This window comes from Gadus morhua, chromosome 11 (genome assembly GCF_902167405.1).
Source record: "Gadus morhua chromosome 11, gadMor3.0, whole genome shotgun sequence".
In the NCBI taxonomy this organism is placed as follows: Eukaryota; Metazoa; Chordata; class Actinopteri; order Gadiformes; family Gadidae; genus Gadus; species Gadus morhua.
Window position 1 is genome coordinate 16,227,628 of NC_044058.1, and position 25,000 is coordinate 16,252,627.

The following is a 25,000-nucleotide window of genomic DNA, read 5'->3' on the forward strand; positions in this document are numbered from 1 at the left end:
TGAATCGGTTTGTATTAAAGGGGACATATTATGAATACAACCCTTTTCCTGAGATTTTGGGTGCTGTTTTGGGTCACACGCATGCAAACTTTGAAAAAAGTTTGCATGCGTGTATGCGCAGGAAGGGGGCACATTTGAATATTACCTCCAACTTCCCCACCCCCCTCCAATCAGAGCATAGCTAAGATTTTGTGGACCAGCGGACGAGCGCTGGGCGGAGATGTGACTGCCTGATGGGGAGCCCGGCGGAGCTGCTGGATTGCCGCCGAAGCTCCGGCGGCAGTCCAGCAGCTCCGGTGGAGAAAGGGATTGTACTCCTGGAGCTGATCTTCCGGGCTGCCGCCGAGCTGTCCCCGCCGGAGCTGCCGGGGAGAGCTCGGCGGCAGTCCGGCAGCTGAGCTCCGGGAGTACAATCCCTTTCTCCGCCATGTCGCGGTTCATTATGGACTTCCTTTCCCCCAATTCTTCTCAACCATTGCCGAGATAACCCCCACTACGAGTCTTTACTTGTTGTGGAAGTACTAGAGACATCAGACGCAGTCTTTAATAATAACTTTTGGCTGTGATATTAGAAATTATATTATATAAAACTCCTATGCCTTATATAATATTATAATTATAATTATTATTATTATTATTATATTATATTATATTATATTATATTATAAAGATATAGAACTTCAGGAGTCTGCAGACGGCAACAATCACTTCCCCTCCATGCTGTTTCCCTCTGACAGCTTATTGGTCAATGGGCAGCAGCTCATTTGCATTAAAGCTACAGGCACCAGAAACAGTACATTCTGATGGGATTGAAACACAGGAGAAAAGCGGTAGGCAATTTTTTTTTTTCCTAAATGCTATTTCCAGCAAACAGCTTCGAAAGCATGTTTTCTGGAACTCATATACTATGTTTACTTGTTGGGAAAACACCATAATATGTCTCCTTTAAGTATTAAATCCAAAGGGCACAGTGGACAGCTGTGTCTTAGACAGCTGTTCTTGTCAAATGGGAAATGAAGCACCTCTATAATTTGTATTAGTTCTCCACTGTTAAAAACGTCTGTTGTAGTAGTGGTAGCGAGTTATGTCAACGATGCTCCAGTCCTCACAGAAATCGTACTCAGTCCAGGAGTTGACCCGTAACGACAGTCGCTTTCTCTAAGGGGAAGCGTTTCATCCTTGTACGTCATTATTAAACACGCTGTCAATCACGTCCCGTGTTGCTTACTTCGTTTAAGTTTTCCGTAATGGAAAGTTGGCAACACGGATGAATCATAGCATGAATAAACAAAAAAAGAAAAACGGTGCAATCCTGCCACAACTGCAAGCCGAAAGCTTAGAACGAAAAACAAAAAACCTGACATTCTCGATTAGCGGAGGAGCCCTGGGTGGTCAATGTGACCCCGAGGGGGGACTGCTGTCACCGCGCTCTGGGAGTGATCTATTTCAGCCAGGTGGGAGAGTGACAGAGGGAAACGAGGTCATACCGCAGCCGGCCAATGCCAGCACACGATACGTCCTTGCCACTCGGACTACAAACACCTTTTTGTGAAGGCCCAAGGTGAGTGATCTGGTGGGGTGGTACCACATGCTTACCCGTTAAGGGCTCAGCTGCTTCACCAGTGCTTAAGGAACCAGAAGCTCCTTTTAAAAGAGGGGGTGTTGTAGAAGACGCTCATGTTACAAACCTCCATATCACCATTGAGCGGTTTGGGAGCGGAGCTATGGCAGAGCGAGTGTGAAATGTTAATGTTAGCAGTGCGCCAACGAAAAGCTTTTAGGCCAACGACAAGCTTTACAGGCAGACAGAGACAAACAGTAGATAAAGCCCCAAACTGTAGACATCACAGCCAATAGCCAACAGGGTTGTTGTGCCTCTCTCTTCTTAAGTTATCACAGACAGGTCGTTATGACTTCATCTGGCTGCTTTCACATCTCAGCTTGGAGTTTAAACTTGACCTGGGTTGAATTAACCCTGGTGGGGGGTGTGTATATGTGTGTGTGCGAGTGTATAAGCGTGTGTGTGTGTGTGTGTGTGTGATGAGGTCGATAAGAGCCGGGCATCCTCTGAGCACAGGGGCCGCCCTGTGGTTTGGGTAGACGGCGCAGAGCTCCACCGAGGGGCCCCCGGGATCAGCCGTGCTGGGGTTCCTTCCCTGGGTAAGCCGACCCACCGTCCTATCACGGCCTGACTGGCAATGCCCCCCCCCCCCCCCCCCCCCCCCCCCCCCCCCCCTTCTTGCTCGGCCTCCCAACTCTCCAATCACGACCCCTGAACCTCCCGGTTGAACCAAGGCTTCCTGCCAGGGACCTTTGGGTTCGACCTGCTGCTGGACGCTGGGGAGAAAGTCGAGCAGTTTCCTGACTTCTTCACTCTGACTTTCTTTCTTGTTTGACGAATAAACCCTCGGTGGCAGTGGGTCGGCAGCTGGGGGGGATGACCCCATGTGTTGCGGCAGTGTGAGACGCTTCCTACATTTCCAGTACCGCTTCTCTTGAACCTTCGTCGGGGTTGTGAGAAAGTGGACCCCTGGTTTCCTGCCATTGTGTGTTGGGGTGGGGTGGGGGGGGGAGAGAAACTCTTGGTTACCCGACGAAGTGTAAGGAAGTCGGCAGTCACAGTGATCTGCTCTCATCACAGACGTTACAATTACACGAGATCTGGGCAGGAACTCACACGCATGCAGCGCAGAGAGAGAAATACATAAACCATCAAGGGCTTTCCATCCCTGTCTGATCCGACACACGGCGTGCATAAGCACAGGGACACACAGACACACGCACACACACACACACACACACACACACACACACACACACACACACACACACACACACACACACACACACACACACACACACACACATACACACAAACACACAAAGACACACAACCCTGCAACACAAACACTGAGAAAAAAACACACACACACACACACACACACACACACACACACACACACACACACACACACACACACACACACACACACACTGGTTAATGTTAAAACGCTTGTCGCTTCAATCCGGCATGCTTGTGAAATTGGTGATGCAACTATCGTACCTAACCAACTTCACGTTGTGTAGCTGCTGCAGAGAGACAATTGAATTTCCTGGTACATATTACTTATGTTTCCCCGCTATATCAAATCTTGTCTTGGCTGCAGCAGAAACACTTAATGGGTAATTTGCAGCCTCCCACGCCATTCTGAAATGACTGTCAGGAGAGAAGGGACAGCCTTGACAATCACAAGCTACTAACGATCAATGTCACAAATGAGGGAGAGAGAGAGAGAGAGAGAGAGAGAGAGAGAGAGAGAGAGAGAGAGAGAGAGAGAGAGAGAGAGAGAGAGAGAGAGAGAGAGAGGTCACAGGGTGAAGAGTTAGTGTTGGAAGAAAAACGCGAGACGGAAAGAGACAAAAAAAAGACAGAGACAGAGCAGAGTATAGGGCAGAAAGTAAAAGTAACAAGAAAAGTGTGATAATAAATAAATATGAAGCTGATGACCAGACGGACAGAGAAAAAGACCATTTTTTTTTAACAGTTTCTTCGACTGTTATTACCGTGGCCACAAACTCACATGGGAAGAGACAGAGTGTCCCGTTAATCCCTCATCCCTATAGAGCACTTCGTAAATTCATCCCTGGGCCTGCAGGTAGACACCACCTAATCCATCGCCGAGCTCCCTTTGGGCCTAATGATGTGATGATACACACACAGCCGGCACATTTCAGCCCCTCGAACAGAGAGTGCTGATGTGCAACTCTCTGGCCGCACGCCCATATGATCACACTTTGTCTCCGCCATCCGATAGGGGAGAACGGACCGAAAATAAACTTTGAACATTTTTTAAATATAAATAGCTATAACAGTCAGGAATCGGTCCGATGTGAAAAATAGTGGGGTTGTTCTTCTGAAGCGATATCGGGCCATATGGTTGGGCCAGGCACTCGGATTTTACAAGCGTTGTGTGCGGCTTGGACACAGTCAACCCTCCGACCCCCCCACTGTGCCAAGGTGAGCCGTAACACTACGACATGGTCTGATATTTACAGGCCTGGAAACAGGGAATATGATTGGAGCTGTGGGGGATTGGAAAAGTGGAGAAGGGAAGGCCTGGGACCTGCTCCACGACGAGGACTGTAGGGTTCATAGAACACAGATCCAAGATGAGAGTGGCTGTGGAGGCATAAGCTGCAGCAGAGATAATTAGATGAGAAAAGGAGACCTGTGTTGGGTCAGTTTACTTATTTGAGGGGTTTTGTATATATTTGATTCACTTTGGCTGCAGGGGGAAAAAAAAGTACACACACATAAATATATATATATATAACTATAACTATAAAATACTGCAGACCCATTAAAGTGGAATGGGCCCACCAAAGATAACAGGTTTTTATTGAAAAGCCCCAGCGGCAGCTTGCTTATTTTGGCACAGCGGCACAGAGTCCTGGAGACCTTTCATCTACGGCGCGGCTTCCTCTCTCTAATCTCTACCCTGTCTCTCTCTCTATCTATCTCTGTCTCTCTCTGTCTCTCGCCTCCTCTCACTTCCTCCCTGGCCCAGTGGGGGCAAGGGAGTGCTCACTCGAGGCCTCTCCCCAGGGAGGATAAGGGATGGAGGGGAGGGAGGAGGAGGGGGGAAGGAGGAGGTGCAATGGGGGAGGGAGGCGAGGGGAAGGGTGTTTACATGGTTAGGCCAGCTCTCTCATGCCCTCAGCGCTGGTTACTCTAGGATGAAGTCACCGCTGTACCGTGCCGTTCTCTCTCTCTTTCTCTCACTCTGTTGTTCATCATGAAAGTCAATTCAAATAGGATTCTTTTTATAATGTCTTTGAAGTCTTCTTTTGTGGGAACATTTCATCGTCTGACTTGTGTACTTCTCTGTTACAGCCCACTGTCTTTTATTTAGAACATACCTTATTTTGTTGCAATGCACTTAACCCCTCGACTACCACAGAAAAACCAAGGCAAACCTGCTCCCCTTTGTCTCTGTTTCTTAAAGCTACGCTGCACTCTGCCCAGTTGTTCGTAGTGAAACTTGCAGCACTTTCTTTTTTGTAGCTGCTCCAATATCGATTGTATGGTTTCATTGTTCTCCGCCTCACCTGTGAGACACTTTGGATAAAAGCATTTACTGCTCAACGTAAATGTCTCCTACAAACAAAAACAACTCCATAAAAGAATCAAGTGTACACAATGCAAATTTAAATTCAGGAGAACTAGAAAGTGGAGCGGACACTGAAGCCTGCAACCACAGCGCGTTGCCACCCACTCCAACATAGCTGGGTGATTGAGATATAAAAGGGAACAGATTAAAGCTGTTTGCGGGCCTCATTACCAGCGGGTTCATGGTAAACTAACCCAGCCATCGGATAAAAAGCGCTGTGATTGATTTAGAATTGGAAACGTATGGCTCGACCAAGGCTGACGCTGACTGCAAGAAATTTCACAGGTTTCGAATGAAACGAAACAGGTTGAAACAATCATATCTCGGTAGATTATTACCATGTGAAGGAGAATGAGAGTGTACATCTGCATACAATGTGATTTATGACCTTCACATTTGTATTCAGTGTCGTTTTATCAATTGCTGCCTGTCCAATATATGTGATCTTCTTTTCGACCAATTCAAGATTTGGTTGGAAATTCAACAAGCATTGAAGCTAAGTATTTGTGCGAATACATACAGTGGCTGCCTGCCAATATATTGCACTCTCCTCATCTATTGCAACATAATATTTGATAAATACCACTGTGGAATCAGAATTACGATGGCAGGCTTACCATAAACCATGGTCCATGAAGAAAAAATGGGACGAGTTTACATTTCTTCCTCTTTTTGTTTTTTTGTCTGCAGCCAGATGGTCAGTGTTTGTGTGAAAGCCCTACCTGTTGGCAGAGAGGCTTTCACGCTTCACAATAAGCCACGGCAAAGGCAACGAATTGGAGTCGTAGAGTAACTAAATCTTTTCAGAAGTTCATGCTGTGCAGTAGGACTCTGTACCAATTCGACATTACCCCAAGGGTCTTTTGTTCTTTCTTTCTGTCCTCCTTTCTCTCAGGCTTTCTCACTTTCTTTCTTTTTCATTAATCTTTTTCTTTCTTTCTCTCTTTCTCTATCTTTCTCTCAGTGTATTTATTTGATTATTTCTCTGTCTACAGTGACTACAGTGTAAGGTACAGTTTAATGCACAGTTCAAAAGCTGAATAAGATGGGGTTCCCTCAAGGTACCGTCTCACTCCTGACCTGGAGATGTGCCCGTGCGTGCGTGCGTTTGAGAGTCTGTCTGTGAAATTGTATTGTGTTCTCTGCTACATCCGTCAACCCCGACGGTCCTTCGTGTTCCTAGAATGCAGATGAAAGCCCTTCTTCCCCCTGGAGCCTGTAACCCCTTCACCTCCACAGTGAAGACATCACCGGCTGCCCCTTAGCCCACCGTACAACAAAACAGGTCGACACAAACAGGGTGGATGGATGGATGGATGGATGGATGGATTGTCTCTTGCAATATCGATATAAAACCTCAATAAGACTAACCTACTAATAAACACAAACAGGATGGGATATAGATAGATGTAGAATGATATTGATGGAGAGATAGAGATCAATAACACTTGATAGTGTCTTTGTAATAGAGATGTGAGATCTCAATTAGACCAACCTACAAGTAAAAACATACAGGGTTGAATATAGAGCGCTACAGATGGATAGGGATGGAGAGATAGCTATAATCCTTGATTGAGAGATGTGATTTAATAGAGATTTGAAACGTCAATGAGACTTACTTGTTTGAATAACGGTTAAACAAACACAAAAGACAAATAGATTCATTCAAATTCAATTAAGATATACAACTGCAGAGAGTTTTGTGGTAACCCAAAGACACTTTCAGGTCACTGACTTTGATCACTTGCTTCCGCAAAGTAAACCTATTCCCCTGTTCCAAGGCAGGTCACGGCACTTTGTTCATGATTACCAGGGAGCACGGAGGGGAAATAAACTAGCGCGGTATTTATCCTTCTTCGACTTTTAAAAAATTCTCATTCAATAGCTTTGACCTGAGGAGGAACATGTGTGTGTGTGTGTGTGTGTGTGTGTGTGTGTGTGTGTGTGTGTGTGTGTGTGTGTGTGTGTGTGTGTGTGTGTGTGTGTGTGTGTGTGTGTGTTTGCTAGGCTTATTGTCCATGCGTGCGAATGTGTTTGTAGGGGTGTAAATGTGTAAATGTTTGGTTTTGCATGTGTGCTTTGTCTGTGTGAATGATCTGCGCAGATGTACGTAGATCTGTGTAGGTGTACGTTTGAGCATGTGTGCTTTTCTGTGTGAATAAGTGTGTGTTTGTGTGTGTGTGCACACATTTCATTGCTCTGTGAGTGTAGATATGTGAAGGGGTGTGTATGTGTCTGTTTGTGTGTATGTATGTGTGTATGTGTGTGTGTGTGTGTATGTATGCGTGTGTGTGAACGACAGAAAGTGCCAGGGAAAAGCGTCCAAGACTGCACGCTACTTTCTTCCACGTCAGTTTTTCCCCTCTTCCTCTGTCTGTCTGGGTCGGCCTCCCTTTCCACAGTTGACCTGCTTCTTCTGCCGCAGGGTGAATACCGCAGGACTTAAGGAAACGTCGAAAATGATCTGACCCCAACCCCTTCCTAATTCATCTCTCATCGCTGCATCTCTCTTTTCCATCTTTTCTTTCTCTTCTTTGCCATACTAAAATGTGAAAAGCTACTGCTGAAATGCTGAAAGGGGTGACTGAATGAATCTAGACCTGCCAGTGAACATGCTTATCAACTACAAGGATTTTATTATCAAGTGAAACCAAAGCAACCGAACAGCTCTTCATGTTTATTTCCATGGAAATTGATTTGTGTGATCGGCTGGGTAATACAAACAGGGGACATTGTACATTGCCTGATATTGTTCCGAGTATAGCCACTGGGACTGTTATGGTTGTGCTGGAATTATATAACTATATCATCTCATTTCCTCTCGCTCATAAAAAACGATCTTCATAACTCTTTCTCTCTCTCTCTTGATGCCTGTAGTTCTCTCTCTCTCATCCCCCCCATCTCTTGTCTCAGTGTGCCCACAGTGAGGACAGCCGAGCTGCCAACAGAAGCAAACCTCACGGCTTCCCCCATTGCTGTTGGCCAGCGGCATTGGGCCTCATTCTGTTGACATCCGTCACTAGCAGATTCTATTTCACTGAGCTAACACATTTCATATGCTGTTATTAAACGGTCTGGATGTGCTCATGTTTACCGATGCCACAGGTATTCACCATCAGCCCAGCGCCAAACCCACCTCCCCACACATGCACACACGCGCAGACACACATCACATACACACACTCCAAGACATGAGGAGTGTGTGCAGGCTGAGGTTAAAGTGTAGTATGGGGGAGGGGGGGGGGGGGGGGGGCTGCTTCCTTCAACCTAAAACCTGAGAGTTGAGTCCCTAGAACAGCAAGGCTTCTATTCTGCTGGAGTGCTCTTGGGCAACGCACTGCATCTCCAATACTTTGTTAGACTTTTGATGACATACATGTGCACACACAGGCATGCACGCACACACGCACAAACACATACACGCACACACACGCGCACACACACACACATACACGGCACCCTACTGCTATACTTGATAGTTTGGGGGTTCACAGAATGGTCGGTAAACCCGACAGAGTTATATAGGCCTTATATAATTTTCATTGTGACGATATGAACTAGAAGAGTGAGTTTAGGATTAGTTTGTTGGACAGGGGTAGTAATCAAACACAGGTGACTCTGTACGTTCGGCACAATCTTTAACCTGTAGAATCTACATTTTGATAGCATTTCTATCTCTCACTTTAAGGGGGGAATCAGATGATGCACTTTTTCTACGGCCGACCCCCTCCACGTCCAATGAGAAATCAAATAACAATATAACAGAGTTGGTAACGAAGCTAGACATGCAGTAGCCCACTGGCCACATGCGTTCTCCATGTCGGATCACTTATGACATACGTAACTGGCTTACGTAAAGGCGTACGTTGCGGTGCGTATTAAGAGTTCAGACACAAAGAGACATAATTTGTTTAGATAATTTTCGCCCGTTTCAGTGCGGCAGACACATTCTTTCTCAGTGACTGTGGATATTATGACGGAGGAACTGAAACCAAACCAGACCTTGAGTTCAGCCGCCAGAGTTTGGGATCCAAAAGAGTGCCGGCACTCACACACACACACACACACATACATACACACATACACACACACACACACACACACCACACACAATTACACACATGCACACCAGAATACTCTTGTAATTAATGGATTTAATACTTACAGATTTGTCTTGCTAGACTTATCAAAACGAATAATACCCGAGGCTTAATGGGGGAATGGAAATCAAAGAATTGATGATGTGACCCCATTGCCATTGTCATATGATTCCACTTAAATCCAATCATTTGCTAAACTGTGAGCAATCTCGGAAAACACAGGAGGAACAATGGAGTGGCTTTAGTGAAATGTGTTGTGAAAAAGTGATCGCAAGCAGTGGTCTGATGTCTCTGAAGTCCGGCCAGGGGAACGGAGATAGAAGCCAGATATGAGGAAACCGAGGAAATACAGAGGACCTCAAACCAAATACGAAGGTATCCCTGCTTCTAACGGACTGCTTCCTGCGCTCCCTCTATCCCATTGTACATATCACTTCAAGGATGATTGTTTCTCTAGTTTATTTTCATGACCTGGTATCTGCATGTGATAATACTGAATGTTTTCCTTCATTCGCAATGATTTGTTTCCGATCACATGGTTGTTTTAGACACAGGGTCAGTTACGATGCGATAAGATATATATATTATTATATTATCTTAAGATATGTAAGATAACCAAGGCTCTTGTTGATAAACGCTGATTTCATGGCCAATAAATCTTGGTGTCGTGAGCCTTGAGGAAAGAGGTGTTTTTGTGGACTGTTTTGGAAGGCCTTCAAACCGGTGTGCAGCTGATGATCTTTATGATCCAGAGAGTACCGTCGCCAACCCTGCGGCAGCTACTTTTTCATTTTCCCTCTGACTATAAAACATATTTTCTTTTCCTATCCAACAGTTCAAAAAGACAGCCAGGAAACTGTCATTCCTAACAGGAGAGAGCGGCACATATAAACATGGTTAAAAATAATATATAGAAAAAAGAAAGCCACATCCTCTTTAAGGTCATAAATAATATAAAAGACATCACCCTTCCTCATATACCTGTCAATATCTTGGAGAAGTCCACAGGTTCTTGACATTGCACTTAACCAAAAGATGGATCTCCTCGTTTTCTGCAATTATCTGAAGGTAGCCAGTGCTCCCGCCAAGACTGGGAGTCAAAGGTGACTTGTTTGTGTAAGCAACAGTGGCTCCAGTTACAACACACACACACACACACACACACACACACACACACACACACACACACACACACACACACACACACACACACACACACACACACACACACACATACACACACACACACTGAGTAAGGCCACAGCCAGCATGTATGTGACAGGCAACTCAACGCACACGTCTTTTAGAAGACGCACACACTTCAGCTTCCCCGAGTCCCATTAGACAGAGTCTTCTCCCCAAGTTCTGCATTAAACCACTCCATCTCAGGAGCCTATAGGCTTGCACCACGGTTACTCTGTATGTTTTATTCAGAGAGGTGCAGGTTGCACTCTCCATCATCATTAAGGGCTTCTTCGGTCAGGGCGCCCGGCCAGGATGTGTAACATCTTCCAGAGGCAGAGTCAGAAGAAAAGCTGGCTGAACGTAGATTCAGAACCATAAGCTGACCGTTGTCGAGGGAGTGAGCTGGAGAGTGGTCGGAGAGCAGGGCGGTAGGGGGGGGGGGGGTGGGGGTGGTGGGGGGGGGGGGGGGGGGGGGGGGGGGGGGGGGGGGGGGGGGGGGGGGGGGGGGGGAATGGGGTCACTAAGGAAGGCAAAAAAAAATGGGAAGTTCAGTAGCAGCAAAACTAATCCACCATGATTTTGAGGTCTTGAGAAAAAAAAACAACAGGAAAGCAACACAAGGGGTGTTGTCATGTGAGGCAATCAGAAAACACATGTTGAATGTCAGACATCAGCGGAGCTGGTTCGGGCCATGGCACCCATTCATCTTATTTTAGTGAATAAAGAGCCTGTGTTTGTGGGAGTCGCAGCTGGTCTAAATCTATGCCTCTGATTAGCTCGCCCCAGCTCCCTGACTGTGTGTTTAGCTGCACTTCATGATATCACCCGTCGCAAACAGCAACTAATAGGAGGGGACACGCAGCAGCCAGCAGAAGGATTGTGCTCACTTCCCACACGCGCACACACACACATAAACACACACATGCACACACATGCACACACATGCACATACACATGCACAGACCCCTGAAAACATGCATGCATGCACGCACTAACAGCACAAAGCCCTTAATAAAGAGCTTGTGCCATATGATGTGACGGCTTGGATCGAATACATATACTGGAAACGCGCTGGTTGTCATGTGCCAATGTGCACTCATGCGTATCTGTGTATGAATGTGACAGGCGGTGGGGGGTGTGATGTCATTCAGGGTGTGTGACAACATATGCTGTAGTTTTGCCATCCATTTATTGGGATGGATTTTTGGCATAGAAGCTTATAATTGAGCGGTATGGAGAAAAATATTTTGTTGCATTGTAAGTCTTGTTTGATTGTAAATATGAATAAAGCAGTAGTTAATAGTGAGTTCCTTATTTATGAAACATTGTTCGTACATGAATACTCCTGAGTAAACTATTCATTTAGTTACACATTATACACTATTAATAAGGTAATAAGATAGTGGTTTGTACGATCATTTTTCCAGTTCAAGTAATGGATTTACTTACTGTTTATGACGCATTAGTAATGCTTTATAAACCCTTAACAATGCTGCAATTCATGTTTGGTTTAGGTAGTTAGAAAGAATTAGTTAAGTATTTTCTTTTGAGCTAAAGTTACGACTATCTAGATCTCGATGAGGTCACACAAAATACTAAAATAATGGATCTTATCATGAATTGCAGTTTTTATGAAGCATTATCAAAACATTGTTAATAGTTTTTAATCATTAACTTAGGCACCAAGCATTTTCTAATTTTCTTATTAATAATTTAGAATAGATTATGAATTGCTTATTAATGAGCTTTCATTTAGGAACAGGCTTCATAAATGCTGAATTCACTTTGAATTCAATATGAACTACTTGCAGTTATTCTATTCTCACTTTAAGCATTTGCATCGCTCATGATGTGTAGCTCACTTATAAAAATGGTTCAGTGAGTAATGTTGAGTCAGTGCGTCATATCTACGTTTCAAAGTATGCAATTCATTTCCTGTACTCTTTGTTCATGGCACTCGATCAAGCTTTGTGATCGGTATAAGGGAGAGAGACAGAGAGACAGAGAGAGACAGAGAGGCAGAGACAGAGAGATTTAGAGACAAAGAGAGTGTGAGACGGAGTGAGTGAGAGACTGAGAAAGTGAGACAGAGACAGAGAGGGACAGAGAGTGAGTCAGAAAGAGACAGAGAGATAGGGAGAGGGAGAAACAGAGACAGAGAGAGAGAGAGTAAGGGGGGGCCCTTTCAGGCTCAGAACCCTTCCGAAAGTGCAAAACCAAACACACTCCACTCAAATCCCAACCACCCGCCAGAAGTGCATACTAACCAAAAAAAATCAAATGCAAATGATTATTCCACATATTCCCCTCTCGCTGGCGTAAAAAGCCCCCCGCCGCCGCCGCTACGCCCACCCGGCCATCTCCAGTGCCCCCCCCCCCCCCCCCTGCGTCCTGACTCCACTCCTGGTGGGGCGGTAGCTCACTGCTGATAACTGGAGTGATTTCTCGGGGGCTGCGTTAAGACCTGCTGCCGATCAGCGAGACGCACTTCCTCTGCCTGATGAGGGCCGGGGGGCCGGGGGGGGCCCGGGGCCCCGCGCGTGGGAGGAACCCCGCTCCAGTGCACGCGTACGTATGTATGTGGATGTGTGTCTTTGTGAGTGTGCCCATGTGTGCGTGTGTGTGTGTGTGTGTACATGTGTGTGTGTGTGTGTGTGTGTGTGTGTGTGTTTTGGAGTGCGCTCTTGCAGACTCAAATCACTGGCCTCCAGTTCATTCCTGGCCGAGGGGGAAGGCTACACTTACACGGCCGGTGCTAAATCAACCGCTGTGGGGTGAGGTCATCACCCCCCCCCCCCCCCCCCCCCCCCCCCCACACACACACACACACACACACTCCCCCACCTTCCTCTTAATGGAGATCTAAGCTCGCTAACACATGCTGATAATGTGTGCGTGTGTGGATGGGCGCCAATGGACTCAAGCACTACACCAACGACCCACACCGCCGCCCCCCCCCCCCCCCCCCCCCCCCCCCCCCCCCCCCGCGATCCGCCTTCCGATCTTATTTAGTTCAGCTTAAAGCCTCATTTAAAGTGTGTGTGGGATGGGGCGAGCGGGGCCGCGGGCCCAGAGAGAAGGAGAGGCCTACAGAGTGTGCCGTTACCACCGCACACTTACCAGGCCTCCAGGAGCTCACCACAGACGCTTACGCAGACATTAGGTGATGGAAGAAGGCCGGCGCGCAGAGGGGTTTTACCTTCCCAGCGCCCGCCTCCTGTGTCCTTTGTCAATCGATACGCATTCCTGCGCATCCCTAATGCAAACTGTAATCCGTGGCTCTGATGTATTTCCCTTGTCACAGCCGCAAGAGAGGAGAAAGTGACACCCGATGGGAGGCAGGGCGGCCTGCCCCGAGGAATAAATCACATCAGCGGCTTCGTCTCACCTTGATGCCATTGATTTGTAATATTTTCACGGTAATGTCGTTGAAAAAGCCCTCTTAATGGGCGTCTTTACAAAGTGCAGAGCGCGGCTTGAGTTTCAGGATCATTCAATTAGGAGCTAGACTGAACGCTCTACCCTGCCGATGGACCAGGATACGGGATGAGGGCAAACACAGGAGCGTGTGTGACAATAACGCTGCAGAACTACGTCTCGGCTACAGATTTTCGGATTTTACTACCGGCCGCTTGAAGCGGAGAAGAGGAGGCGATAAAGGGTTGAAAGGCGGCGAAGTGATCCGGTAGGGAAGAGATGATTTTTTACAGAGCCCCGATAACACATGGACGTCCTCCTCGTACGCCTTTGTCTGTTTATGAGGTGCACACAAATGGGACTCATCAGGGCTGACGGATATGCTGAGAGCCGCATTTCAACTCAATTACAGATCACAGCCCAACTCCCCCGGTCCCCTACTGCCTATTGCGGCTATACTCCCAGAGCAATCGGGTAAAAAAATGTGTGTAGTGAACACACGTGCATGCATGCATGGATACACACACAAACGCACAAACACACACACACACACACACACACACACACACACACACACACACACACACACACACACACACACACACACACACACACACACACACACACACACACACACACACACAAACACACACACACACACACACACACACACTCCACCAACCCCACCTAATTGTCCCGGTGAAAACAGCCAAGAAAGTTGTATCATTAAGGGCAGGATGTGCAGCTGATGATGCGTTCCCTGCTGTTTGGATCATAACAGGGCTGGGCTCAGGGCAACCAGGGTGGCAGGTCAACAGAGGCTTAAAGATCACGGTGGATGTTGAACACACAGACACAAAGACAGAGAGAGGGAGCTAGAGAGTTCTATAGGGAGAGAAAGCCAGAGAGAGCAAGGGATAGAGAGAGAGAGAAAGAGAGAGAGAGAGAGAGAGAGAGAGAGAGAGAGAGAGAGAGAAAGAGAGAGAGAGAGAGAGAGAGAGACAGAGAGAGAGAGAGAGAGAGAGAGAGAGAGAGCGAGAGAGAGCAGCAGCAGCAGCCAGCCCTTATCTACCCCCCACCCCCCAGGTGTGACCACCATCATCGCACATGCTCCCTTGATGACGACAGCTGCAGGGCGGAGGCCCCGTGGGGAGAACAGGGGGACGCGAGCCCCGGGCCCCCTGCCTGCAAACATCTCTCCCAGCGAGAAAGAGAGAGAGAGAGGTAGAGCGAGGTGCGTGTGTGTGTGTGTGTGTGTGTGTGTGTGTGTGTGTGTGTGTGTGTGTGTGTGTGTGTGTGTGTGTGTGTGTGTGTGTCTGTGTGTGCGTGTGTGTGTGTATGCGTGGCGCGGGGGATCTCCGTTCAGGAAACCCTGATCCATTGTTTTGCTTCCTTCATTAGTTGCCGTGTCAACAGGTTGGCGGTGTGCGCGTGTGCCACTGTTTTTGTTCTCGCCGCACAACCCCGGCCGACCCGCGGCCTCTGATGTTTTGACAGATTGGTTCAGATCCCCATCAGGGCTGCGGGGGGACTATTATGGAGCCGGCCACGCTCGCCGCTACAACAAAAGCCGGGTCGCACCTCGCGGCAAAAGCAAATAAATGGAGCCGGTGGGGGGGCCTAAAATGAACACGGCTTTGACGTAAATCCAATCCCAGAATTTCATCAGGAAATAGTGAAGGGCGGGAGGGCCGGCCGGGCTTGGCCGGGGGGGGGGGAGAGGGACAGCGCAGATAAGGAGGTGTGTCAACAGTTTCGAATCCCAATGGGAAAAATATGGCCGTGAATAGAAAGCCCCTCGTTAAACACACCCATATCACTCTTAACCGAAGGGCGTCGGCCGTTGAGTTTGCCCTCTGACCTCGACCTTTTGGAGCGGAACACACGGAGGTTTGCGTGACGACTCACCATCGTCCAGGTACATCTGGTCCAGCTCCTGGGGCTCCTGTTTGACGGTGACGGCCGGGGCGGGGGGGCTGGCGTCGTCCCGCAGCAGGCCGGGCGAGCCGCCCTTGGCCTGGGTCGTCCCGGCCGCCGCTTGCTGCTGGCCCTGGACGGGGCTGTAGGCCTGCATGAAGGGGCTGTCCCCGCACGGGGTGGAGGGCTGGGACCCGGAGGAGGACGAGGCGCTGCTGCAACTGTTGGCGTAGCCCGGGTGGTAGCCCGCGTGGGGGCTGCCCTGGGCGTGGAGCGGCGCCAGGGCAGAGGGGGAGGAGCCGTGGTCCGGGGAGGACGGGTGGCCCGTGGCGGTGGACGGGCGGCCCGGGTTCTCCTGGATGATGGACGCCATGGAGCTGGGCGGGGCCGCCGGGGCGGGGCTGTTGGGGAGGCACTTGCTGTACGCCGCCGCCGCCGCCGCCGGGGAAAGGTCGTGCAGCGTGGGGCTGGAGCCCGGGGAGGCGTGGCGGGGCGGGCAGGGGGGGTAGTCCCCCATGAGGCAGTCCTCCCCGTCCCCCAGCGGTATTATGGGGGAGAGCCGGGGCCGGCTGAAGTAGGGCTTGGGCGGCCGGGGGGCGCCCAGAGAGTCGTACTCATCGTTGGGCTCTGTCTTTATTATCGGCACTGCAGGAAGATACAAGAAGACACAAAGAAAGAAACAAATATATCGAGATCTATGGAGGGAAAAGAAGTGGAAGAGCGATGGAAAGATGTGTTCAGTGGTGCGGGCGGTCCACGTGGCCCAGGGAGGGAGCGAGGGGAGCCGCGGCGCAGAGAGCCCAGGCGCTGGGGCTCAGCCACGCCTCCAGGCTGAGGATACCCGCGCCTCGGCCCCAGCACATCCACCAGGGAGTGTGGTTCGCAGTGCTGAATTGGCAGGGAGCTCCAGAACACCCCCCCCCCCCCCTCCCCTCACTCCCCCCAACGCACACACACACAATCCCAGCCCCCGCCACACACACACACACACACACACACACACACACACACACACACACACACACACACACACACACACACACACACACACACACACACACACACACACACACAACCACCAATCTCAGCTCCCCCCTTACCACTCCACAACCGAAAAGAATTGGGGTGGGTTGGTGGGGGAAAAGAAACAAAAAAAACGTATGAGTCATCACTTTCGGAAAGCCACAGCTGGCTCTAATAATCAAAAGACCTATTTTCTTTGGACTCTCCCCGGGCCTCTGATATCCCATAAAAGAGTTGCTTTAGAGCAGTGCGCTACTTCTGCCGCTGTGGCTGCTTCTACCAGAACCCCCCCCCCCCCCCGCCCAAACCCCACCCCCACCAAGATTCATCCACGGTCTGAAAGTAATTGTTGCAAAAAGCCCAAAAGAGAAGGAGGAGAGAGTGAGTGCGAGGCGGAAGACGGAGAGGTCTCAAGGCCCAAAAGTGAAGAGCAAGAGGGTAAGATGGACAGAGAGGGCGAGCGAGGGAGAGAGAGAGGGGAAGTAGAGGGATGATTTGATTTTGATTGGGAGGAATGAGCCCCTTAAGAGGCGGTAGTGCTATGCCTGTGGTTTTAGGAGTTCAGGAGTCTCAACTAATGAACTAATGCAGAGAGAGAGAGAGTTCAATGACCTCCCCCACCCCCAGCCTCCATCACATCCCACTCCTCTTTCGATCACCCTTGCCACTCTCCCTCACCGGCCGTCTACCAAATCCATTTAGAGGTCGTCTAGTTCACTTCCTGATCATCCTGTGAGGAGGCAGTCATGCCATCCTTCCTGTTTATATGCGCAACCCAAACTGAAAAAATAAAGAAATTATTATTCTATTTTTATTTTATTTTTTCAGGTTTATTGAACACTCAGGGGGGCTCTGAGCGGAGAGAGAACGCTTTAAGAGCGGGTGAGTATTGCTATGAGTGCACGGCTCGCGGCGATGCCAAGACACCACTAACAGGGTCGGCGTTAAGATGCCCGCATGGACAGCAAAAGGCCTTTGAGTCACAATGAACGCACTGTTTCTATTTCGGCTCATTGTTAAAAACATTAATGGGTGTGGTGAGAGTCTGATGCCAACCATGAGTGTTTTGGCTAAATACGCCCCTGTTAACATTTACTCATGGCCCCCACAGATGTGAATGAGACGTCTTGTTTGAATGTTGCGTTACTTTGCACTTATAAAACCGAAGAACACTTGGGAGACGAATGAAACGGGAACGGTGAAAAGTACACCGTGTTATACTTCATCCCTTTTTATATATATATATATATATAAATAATGCGTTGTTATTATTATTATTTTATTATTCGCTCGAGTCGGAACTCGACTCAGACGCGGTTCAGTCCTGTGAGACCTGATGCTGAGGTGCTCTGATTACCCACCAGGGAGGATCATTTACGTCAGCTCGTGTCTGCCCAGCAGGACCTGGGGACAGGGCCCGGTGCCTGGGGAGGGCAGTGGGAAGACCTGGTTGCCCCGCCCTGAGCTCCCTGTTTTGGGGGTAAAGGGCAGAGGAGCTTGCTTCACTTTGCTCAGTGACTGCAGTATCTCTCTCTGATACATTGATACAAAATAAGAATATTAAATAAGAAGTGGAGGGAAAGGGATAGAATAAATAGCTGCCCCTTGGGAAGGGGATACATTGTCAATGTTTTATGTTTTATTCTTTTGATAAGATACGAGGTATCTGTGACGGAGGGGCAAGGGGCTGTGAAAAATATATTTGGCCTATGAAGTTCTTCCGAATACAGCAGAAATACAGCACTTTCAGAAATACAGCACTTTAGGTCTTCTATCCAATAGAAGAATTGAAGTAAAAACGATAAATTCACATTTTGAAGAGGTGAAAATGTGTTCTTTCTTTTCAAACCAATCTTAAAGACTAATGTCTCAACCCATATTATGCAATGAATGGCCGATAGCATTTGGTGTCTGTTTTCAGACACATCATTCACCGACGCTAAACAGAAACCTTCCCCACAGCCCCGATCGCATACCCCCCACCTGCTCATGACCCCCCACTCCTCATTTTTTGCGAGCGAGAGAGTGAGAGAGTGAGCGAGTAAGCGAGTGAGAGAGAGAGCAGAAGGCAGAAGGCAGATCCACCATGTGAGCCTGGTCCAACGATTCAGCTGGTTTCCATTTCCTCCCTACCATGTGGGTTAAGGCCCTCAGACAACTGATGCACCACACATGTGCTCCTCCTCTACCTCCCCCTCCCCTGCACCTCCTCCCCCTACTCCTCCTCCTCCTCTACCTTCTCCTCCCCCTGCTCCTTCTCCTCCCCCTCCTCCACTTCCCCCATGCCCCCCTCCACCTCATATCCTCCTCTCCGCCTCTTCCACCTCCACCTCTTCCTTCCACTACTCCTCCTCTTCATCTCTCCCTTCTCTGCTCATCTTGAAGCCCAACCTTCGAGGGCCGCTCTGTTATCTACCGGCGAGTGATGAATTGGTGTTTAAAAGTTGTGTGTTGTGTTTCCGTGGACAACAACGTCATAGAGGACAGAGTGTGCGTGTGTTTGATTGTGCCTGTCTGTGTGTGCCTGTCTGTCTGTCTGTCTGTCTGTCTGTCTGTCTGTCTGTCTGTCTGTCTGTCTGTCTGTCTGTCTGTCTGTCTGTGTGTGTGTGTGTGTGTGTGTGTGTGTGTGTGTGTGTGTGTGTGTTCATTTGTGTGTGTGCGTGTGTGTGTGTGTTATTGTGTGTTCTTATGCATGTGTTTGTTCAACAAAATGAAAATAGTTAAAGAGACAGACATGTGTGTCATAGAATGAGGTGTTCTAACCTTATCTGTTTGTTCAATATTTATAGTGCGCTATACTCATGGCTATGTACCAACGTAGAACTTCAAGCTTCATCAGGCTATAGGCCGTCTCCATTATGGATTGGTTACATGAGAGAAGCCTTTATGCCATCCTCGTTTTCTGTTGAGTACCGACTGAAGGGGCCCAGACTGCTACACCGAGAATGCACACTGCACTCTCTGCACTCATCTCTCTAGTGTTATGGTGAGTGGAGTCTGCCAGATGGCCAGGTGGTGTCATTCATTACAACCTACAGGTGCCTGCCTCCCCCCCCCCCCCCCCCCCCCCCCCACTGTGCAGACAATCTGCAGGACAGCTGGCTGTCCCGGCATACGGTCGGTGGGCTGGGGGCGTGGGTGTCTAACACCGTCCCAAAGTGTAGACATGACAAAAACAGGTCAGGTTTATTCTTGACCATTTTGGGAAAACATGACTGTGTCAAACAGAGCCCAAAAATATTTTTGGAAGGCATGAGGCGTGGGAGGGTGGAGGAGGAAGGAGGAGGAGGAGGGGGAGGAGGGATAGGGTTGGTGATGGTGGTGGGTTTAGAGAACAATGTGAGCTTCATTTACTTTTTCCTGTAAGTGTCTCAGAATGTCCTCATGACTTCAGCCAACATGCATCCTTCGCTTTCTCTCTCTCTTTCGCTGACCACAAAACCAACTGGGTGGGGGGGGGGGATGGGGGTTCTGCACCCGTTCATGTTAAGAATAGAACTTGATATTACAGAGGGATCTCCAAGCGGCCTGTAAAAATAAAGGGATTCCGAGAAGCTGCTGGCTCACGCTTCAGTCATAGCCGGCACACTGTTGTTTAATGTGGTTTTCAACCAAAAAAATGGTTCCTCCTTTTTTAAAGTGCAACACGTCATGTCTCTGCTCCTGCAACAATGATGGGATGGGACTTTGGAAAACCAGGGCTACCACTGGGTGCCAGGCAAGGCACTTGCCCTAGCGTTTGCCTTGTCATTTTTTCGCAAGGATGCAGCCCCATTTGATCCGCGGCCACCTGCAGGCCTTTGGTATCCTGTTCAGGTGTTTTTGTTCTAAAAAAAAACTTTTGGAAACATTAGTATTTTCTAGTGCTTCGCCCAACACTCTGGTGTTTTCCTATCTGCGGGCGTACCTCTATAGTCACTTTGTTTCTAGGGTCCACAAAAGCAATTTTTACTCTTACTACCAAGAAAGCAAATCTACATATTTAATTTTCAGTTGAACTGCTGTGCTCGCGTGGGACAGTGCAATTTTCGGTTAAAAATAACACTTTGGGTTTCAAGCCACACCACCACGGTTTCACACTCTTCGCTGGATGTACGTAGTTTAATGAGAACCAATAACACGCCAGTCACGCGGATACAATGGAAAAATAAAAATTGTTTTCACCAGCATCTAAGGCCCAGAGAGAGTTTGCTTCGTCCTTCCGCTTCTCAAACAAGTGCAGCTATTTTAAGACTCTTATATACTGTAGGTGAGCAGACACCAGTGTGAAAGAAGGGGCTCTCTATAAATACACTCATTCACCACAATGCTGCTTGAAGTGGGACTGCTTGCCGGAAGGCCTGCTTTCGTGCACAGATCAGAGCGATGTCAGTAGTGTGATGACTGTGAGTGTGCATGTGTTTCTCTGCACACCATGCACCACTGTAGGTATGTAGTGGTGTGTGTGCAGGCTTTGCGCCATGCACAACCTCCCCCACTCTGTGTAAACTATTTCTGTCCTAACGCTCTTAAGTTTAAACCTTGAAAAGCAAGATATAGGCAACATGCACCCACACAGCTGATTTTAGTCAAGATTTTAGGCGTGGTTAATCTAAATAATTAACGATCATCTGAGGAACTGTGGGTTAATGTGAATTAAGCTCTTTGCAAGAGCCACAGGTCCTGTGTGTGTGGTCTGCTTCTCTGCACTCGTGGTTCACTTGGCAGCAAAATAGAAATAGCAACAAGTCATCTTTTAATTAGACTCTTGTTTATGCTCGTGGAAATGACTTAGTGATGCACAGTTAAGGCTTGGATGCCTCTCTCTGAGCCTCTATCTCCTTCTCTTCCATATCCGGTTGGTATATGGAGAGGGGGGGATGCTATATATGGCCACAGTTTGTCAGCCTTGCACTGGTCCAGCTACCCACAATGCACTTGCTCATCACATTAATCAGGCATCTCCTAATAGGGCCCTGCTTTACTTTCTCTCTGAAGCCTGGCCAGGGAGTGAATCGTTGCTTATCCCCAAAGGACCATAAATACATCTGGTGATAATCTAAATGTCACATCCTCTTACAGGCTATATACCTACATGATGTGCAAGCTATAGCAGCAGAGCTGAAGGTTCTGAGACACTGATGAGCAAAAAGAGAATGCCATTGTTCTGATCTAATTGAGGGCAGTGTTCATCACAGGAGTTGACTCTGTTGAAATGTGACCGTGAAAAGCCTTCACCTGTATGTATTTGCAAAAAGACCCGGCTGACAAGTTCTGGGAAGTATCCTTCTGATTCAATCAGGCATTCTTGAAATGCCTCAACTTTCTGTAGAGGCAAGGACACAGAATGAGTACCGAGGAATTTATGGGATTTCAGGTTAGTACATGAGTAAAGTTACAATGTGTGTGTGCATGTGTCAATGTATGTGCATGTGTGTGTGTGTGAGTGTGTGTATGCACATGCATGTGTGTGTGCATATGTGTGAACATGTGTCTGTGCATGTGTGTGCACGTGTGTGTGTGTGTGTGTGTGTGTGTGTGTCTGTGCGTATGTGTGTGTGTTTGACATCTAAGTATGCACCTATGCACATCTGTGGGTTTGTGTGTGTGTGTGTGTGTTTTTGCAAGCTGGAGGGGAAGTGTGATGTAGGGTATGAACTCAGAAGCCCCCCCCCCCCCCCGTCAGGTGATTGAGATTTACTCCTAAACGTCAACACTGGCCAGCGGCCCTGTCAGTCAGCAGGTACACCTCATCACGAGGGAACGCAGCTCCACTACAGAGTAAACACACTCCACCCGACTCCTCCCACACACCGCCCACACCGACGGGCCCCGAGGGGGTGGGGCCGCCAAGCTTAAATGAACTCAAAACCACAACACAAACATCATCAATAATATAAGAATCAAAGAAGATCATCAATGATGTGATAAGACCTACAAGTGCCATTTGGGTGGATGCTTCTCGAGATTCTTCCAGAGAATGTTAATATACCAGAGGCAGCCTACTATGATCCTCACTGGCTGGGCGATCAAACCTCTCAATTAACTCAATGCAGCAATGCTGCCCCAATTCAGCTACAGGTTACCCGTATCTTAAAATAATAGTGTTGTAAGCTGTATAGATGGCAATATGGACACACATCAATCGATACATTATCTGGGACAGATGATGTATCTATTAATCACAGCAGTCCTACTGTGTACTACAGCAGAATTTCTGCGAGGAGACAGTAGAGGGCCTGGGCCGGAAACCAGGAATTGAATATTCTATATATGTATTCCTACAGTGGGAGGTCTACACAGTACTTATTTTAAAACCTTTCCAGACACTTTTATCAGTTGGCGGAGTTTGTGTTACACACATACAGATTCCGCTTCCAGCAAAATAATTGGTTCAAACAAATATGAAGCGAAAGACAGTAAAACCCTACATTCACCAGATAGGAACTCAGCCATCAGTCTTTAGACATTAATCAAAAGTCTGATTTCCAGAGCTGTTGAAGTCTGACCAACAAAGAAATGGCGGAAAACAAAACAACGTTATAACTGCAAGGGGAAGAATAGAAAGAGGATTTACCAAAATGTCCGTTGGAGGGCAGGTAGGTGAAGCGCTGGCACTGGCTTCGCTTCCTCTTGCCGTTGCAGACGTAGAAGTTGACCTGCGCCGGGCTGGACAGCCTCTGGTTCCGGTAGGGCGGGATCTCCACCACAATTGTGTTCTGGGGGAGAAGAAGGAACCGCACGCATTTTTAATACGACACACAATGAAGAGCACTTCCGTTGATGACCCATCTACCAACAATGACCACCTTTTCATTGTGTTCAGATCAGGAGATCTCCTGTGCTGTATGAAGTGGTTTTGAAACGGTTTGGTTGTACGAGGGGAGGTGGGGGGGGGGGGTGCACCCCATGCGAGGGGATCATTAATCAGCGGCTTGAGTTTATTGTCTCACTGCGGACCTGTTTGGGCGCAGCCTGCGGACGCATGCGGGCTGAACAACAAGGTAGGTGAGGTCACCTGGACTGTGATCTCTCCCCAGACCCCCCCCCCCCCCCCCCTTCCCGCAGGGCAGAGGGGAGGGCAGTGAGACAGATGTTTGTCCACAGCCCCGGTCGGGTCTCACAGGAAAAAAAGAAATAAAAAGGCCACCAAGGTCTCCACCTTGTGTGCCTGCCTAGCACAGGAAGGATGAGAGAGAGAGAGAGAGAGAGAGAGAGAGAGAGAGAGAGAGAGAGAGAGAGAGAGAGAGGGAGAGAGAGAGAGAGAGAGAGAGAGAGAGAGAGAGAGAGAGAGAGAGAGAGAGAGGGCGGCTGTCTTTATTTGTTTTCACAGCTACGTCTCCCTGTGGAGTGGCCTCCCTCCAACTCCGTCCCGCCCCCCCCCCACCAACGCCGCCCCACCCTCAGGCCCCACCACGGCAAGTCTGGACGGACATGAACTTTTGACTGCTCTCTAGCGAGAGGCCAACAGCACACAAAGAGGATTCTGTCGGTGTGTTTACGTCTGTCTGCAGCGAGCCCAACTCCCCTGCTGGCTTTGTCAGTCGGGGAGGGGGGGGGGGGGGCAGGATGCAGCTTTTTGATGGCCCCTACTGCCCGTGAGGAAGGGAGAGAGAAGGAGCACAGCACATGTGTCCCTGTGTTTTACACTACTGAGCTCTATGCTGCAATACAGTCACAGGTAGGGAGGTGGACTAAGGTGAATTCTGGCTCACAACCTTTTTTCTCGCACAACCTCTTTTCTCCCTCCCTCGCTCTTGGTTTTTCTCTCTCTCTCTCTCTTTCTCCCTCTCTCTCTCTCTCTCTCTCTCTCTCTCTCTCTCTCTCCCATTCAGCTCGTTTGTTATCATTTAACCCCCTGTATTGTTTGCTCATTTTTAATTGACTCAGCATTCCGCAAACACCCTCCCATTCCCCAACTAAGCCTCGCCCTCCCTTGCATCATGGGACTCAGGTCGTCCGCCCCGTAGGCCAATTAAGATTCTGAGCGTCCACATCCAGCCCTGCTGATGCAACACACGGCACACAAAATAAATCTGAACGTGTGCATCAACTAGCACCCCTACCTCCGCTCAACAGCACCGGCAGCAGCACCCAGAATGGCCCTGATGCGCAGCACTTAAGACACTCAGGCCAACAGACACGCAAAGTGCACTAGCGTCCACTCCACAGGAAGCATCGCCGGGCCCCGGCCTGGTGTCAGAGCCT

At 48.6% G+C, this 25,000-nt stretch overlaps 1 protein-coding gene across 2 annotated transcripts in view; it reads right to left on the minus strand.

The window, feature by feature from the left end:
* LOC115554503 (nuclear factor of activated T-cells, cytoplasmic 1-like) overlaps positions 1 to 25,000 on the minus strand; it is a 60,819-nt gene that overhangs the window by 3,783 nt on the left and 32,036 nt on the right. Inside the window, exons 8-9 of one of the 2 annotated variants that reach the window (XM_030371275.1) lie at positions 23,370 to 23,511; positions 15,782 to 16,435 (exon numbers count right to left, since the gene is read on the minus strand). In XM_030371275.1, the coding sequence (XP_030227135.1) occupies positions 15,782 to 16,435; positions 23,370 to 23,511 (796 nt within the window). The remainder of the gene's footprint in view (positions 1 to 15,781; positions 16,436 to 23,369; positions 23,512 to 25,000) is intronic. The other variant, XM_030371276.1, reaches the window with a different exon arrangement.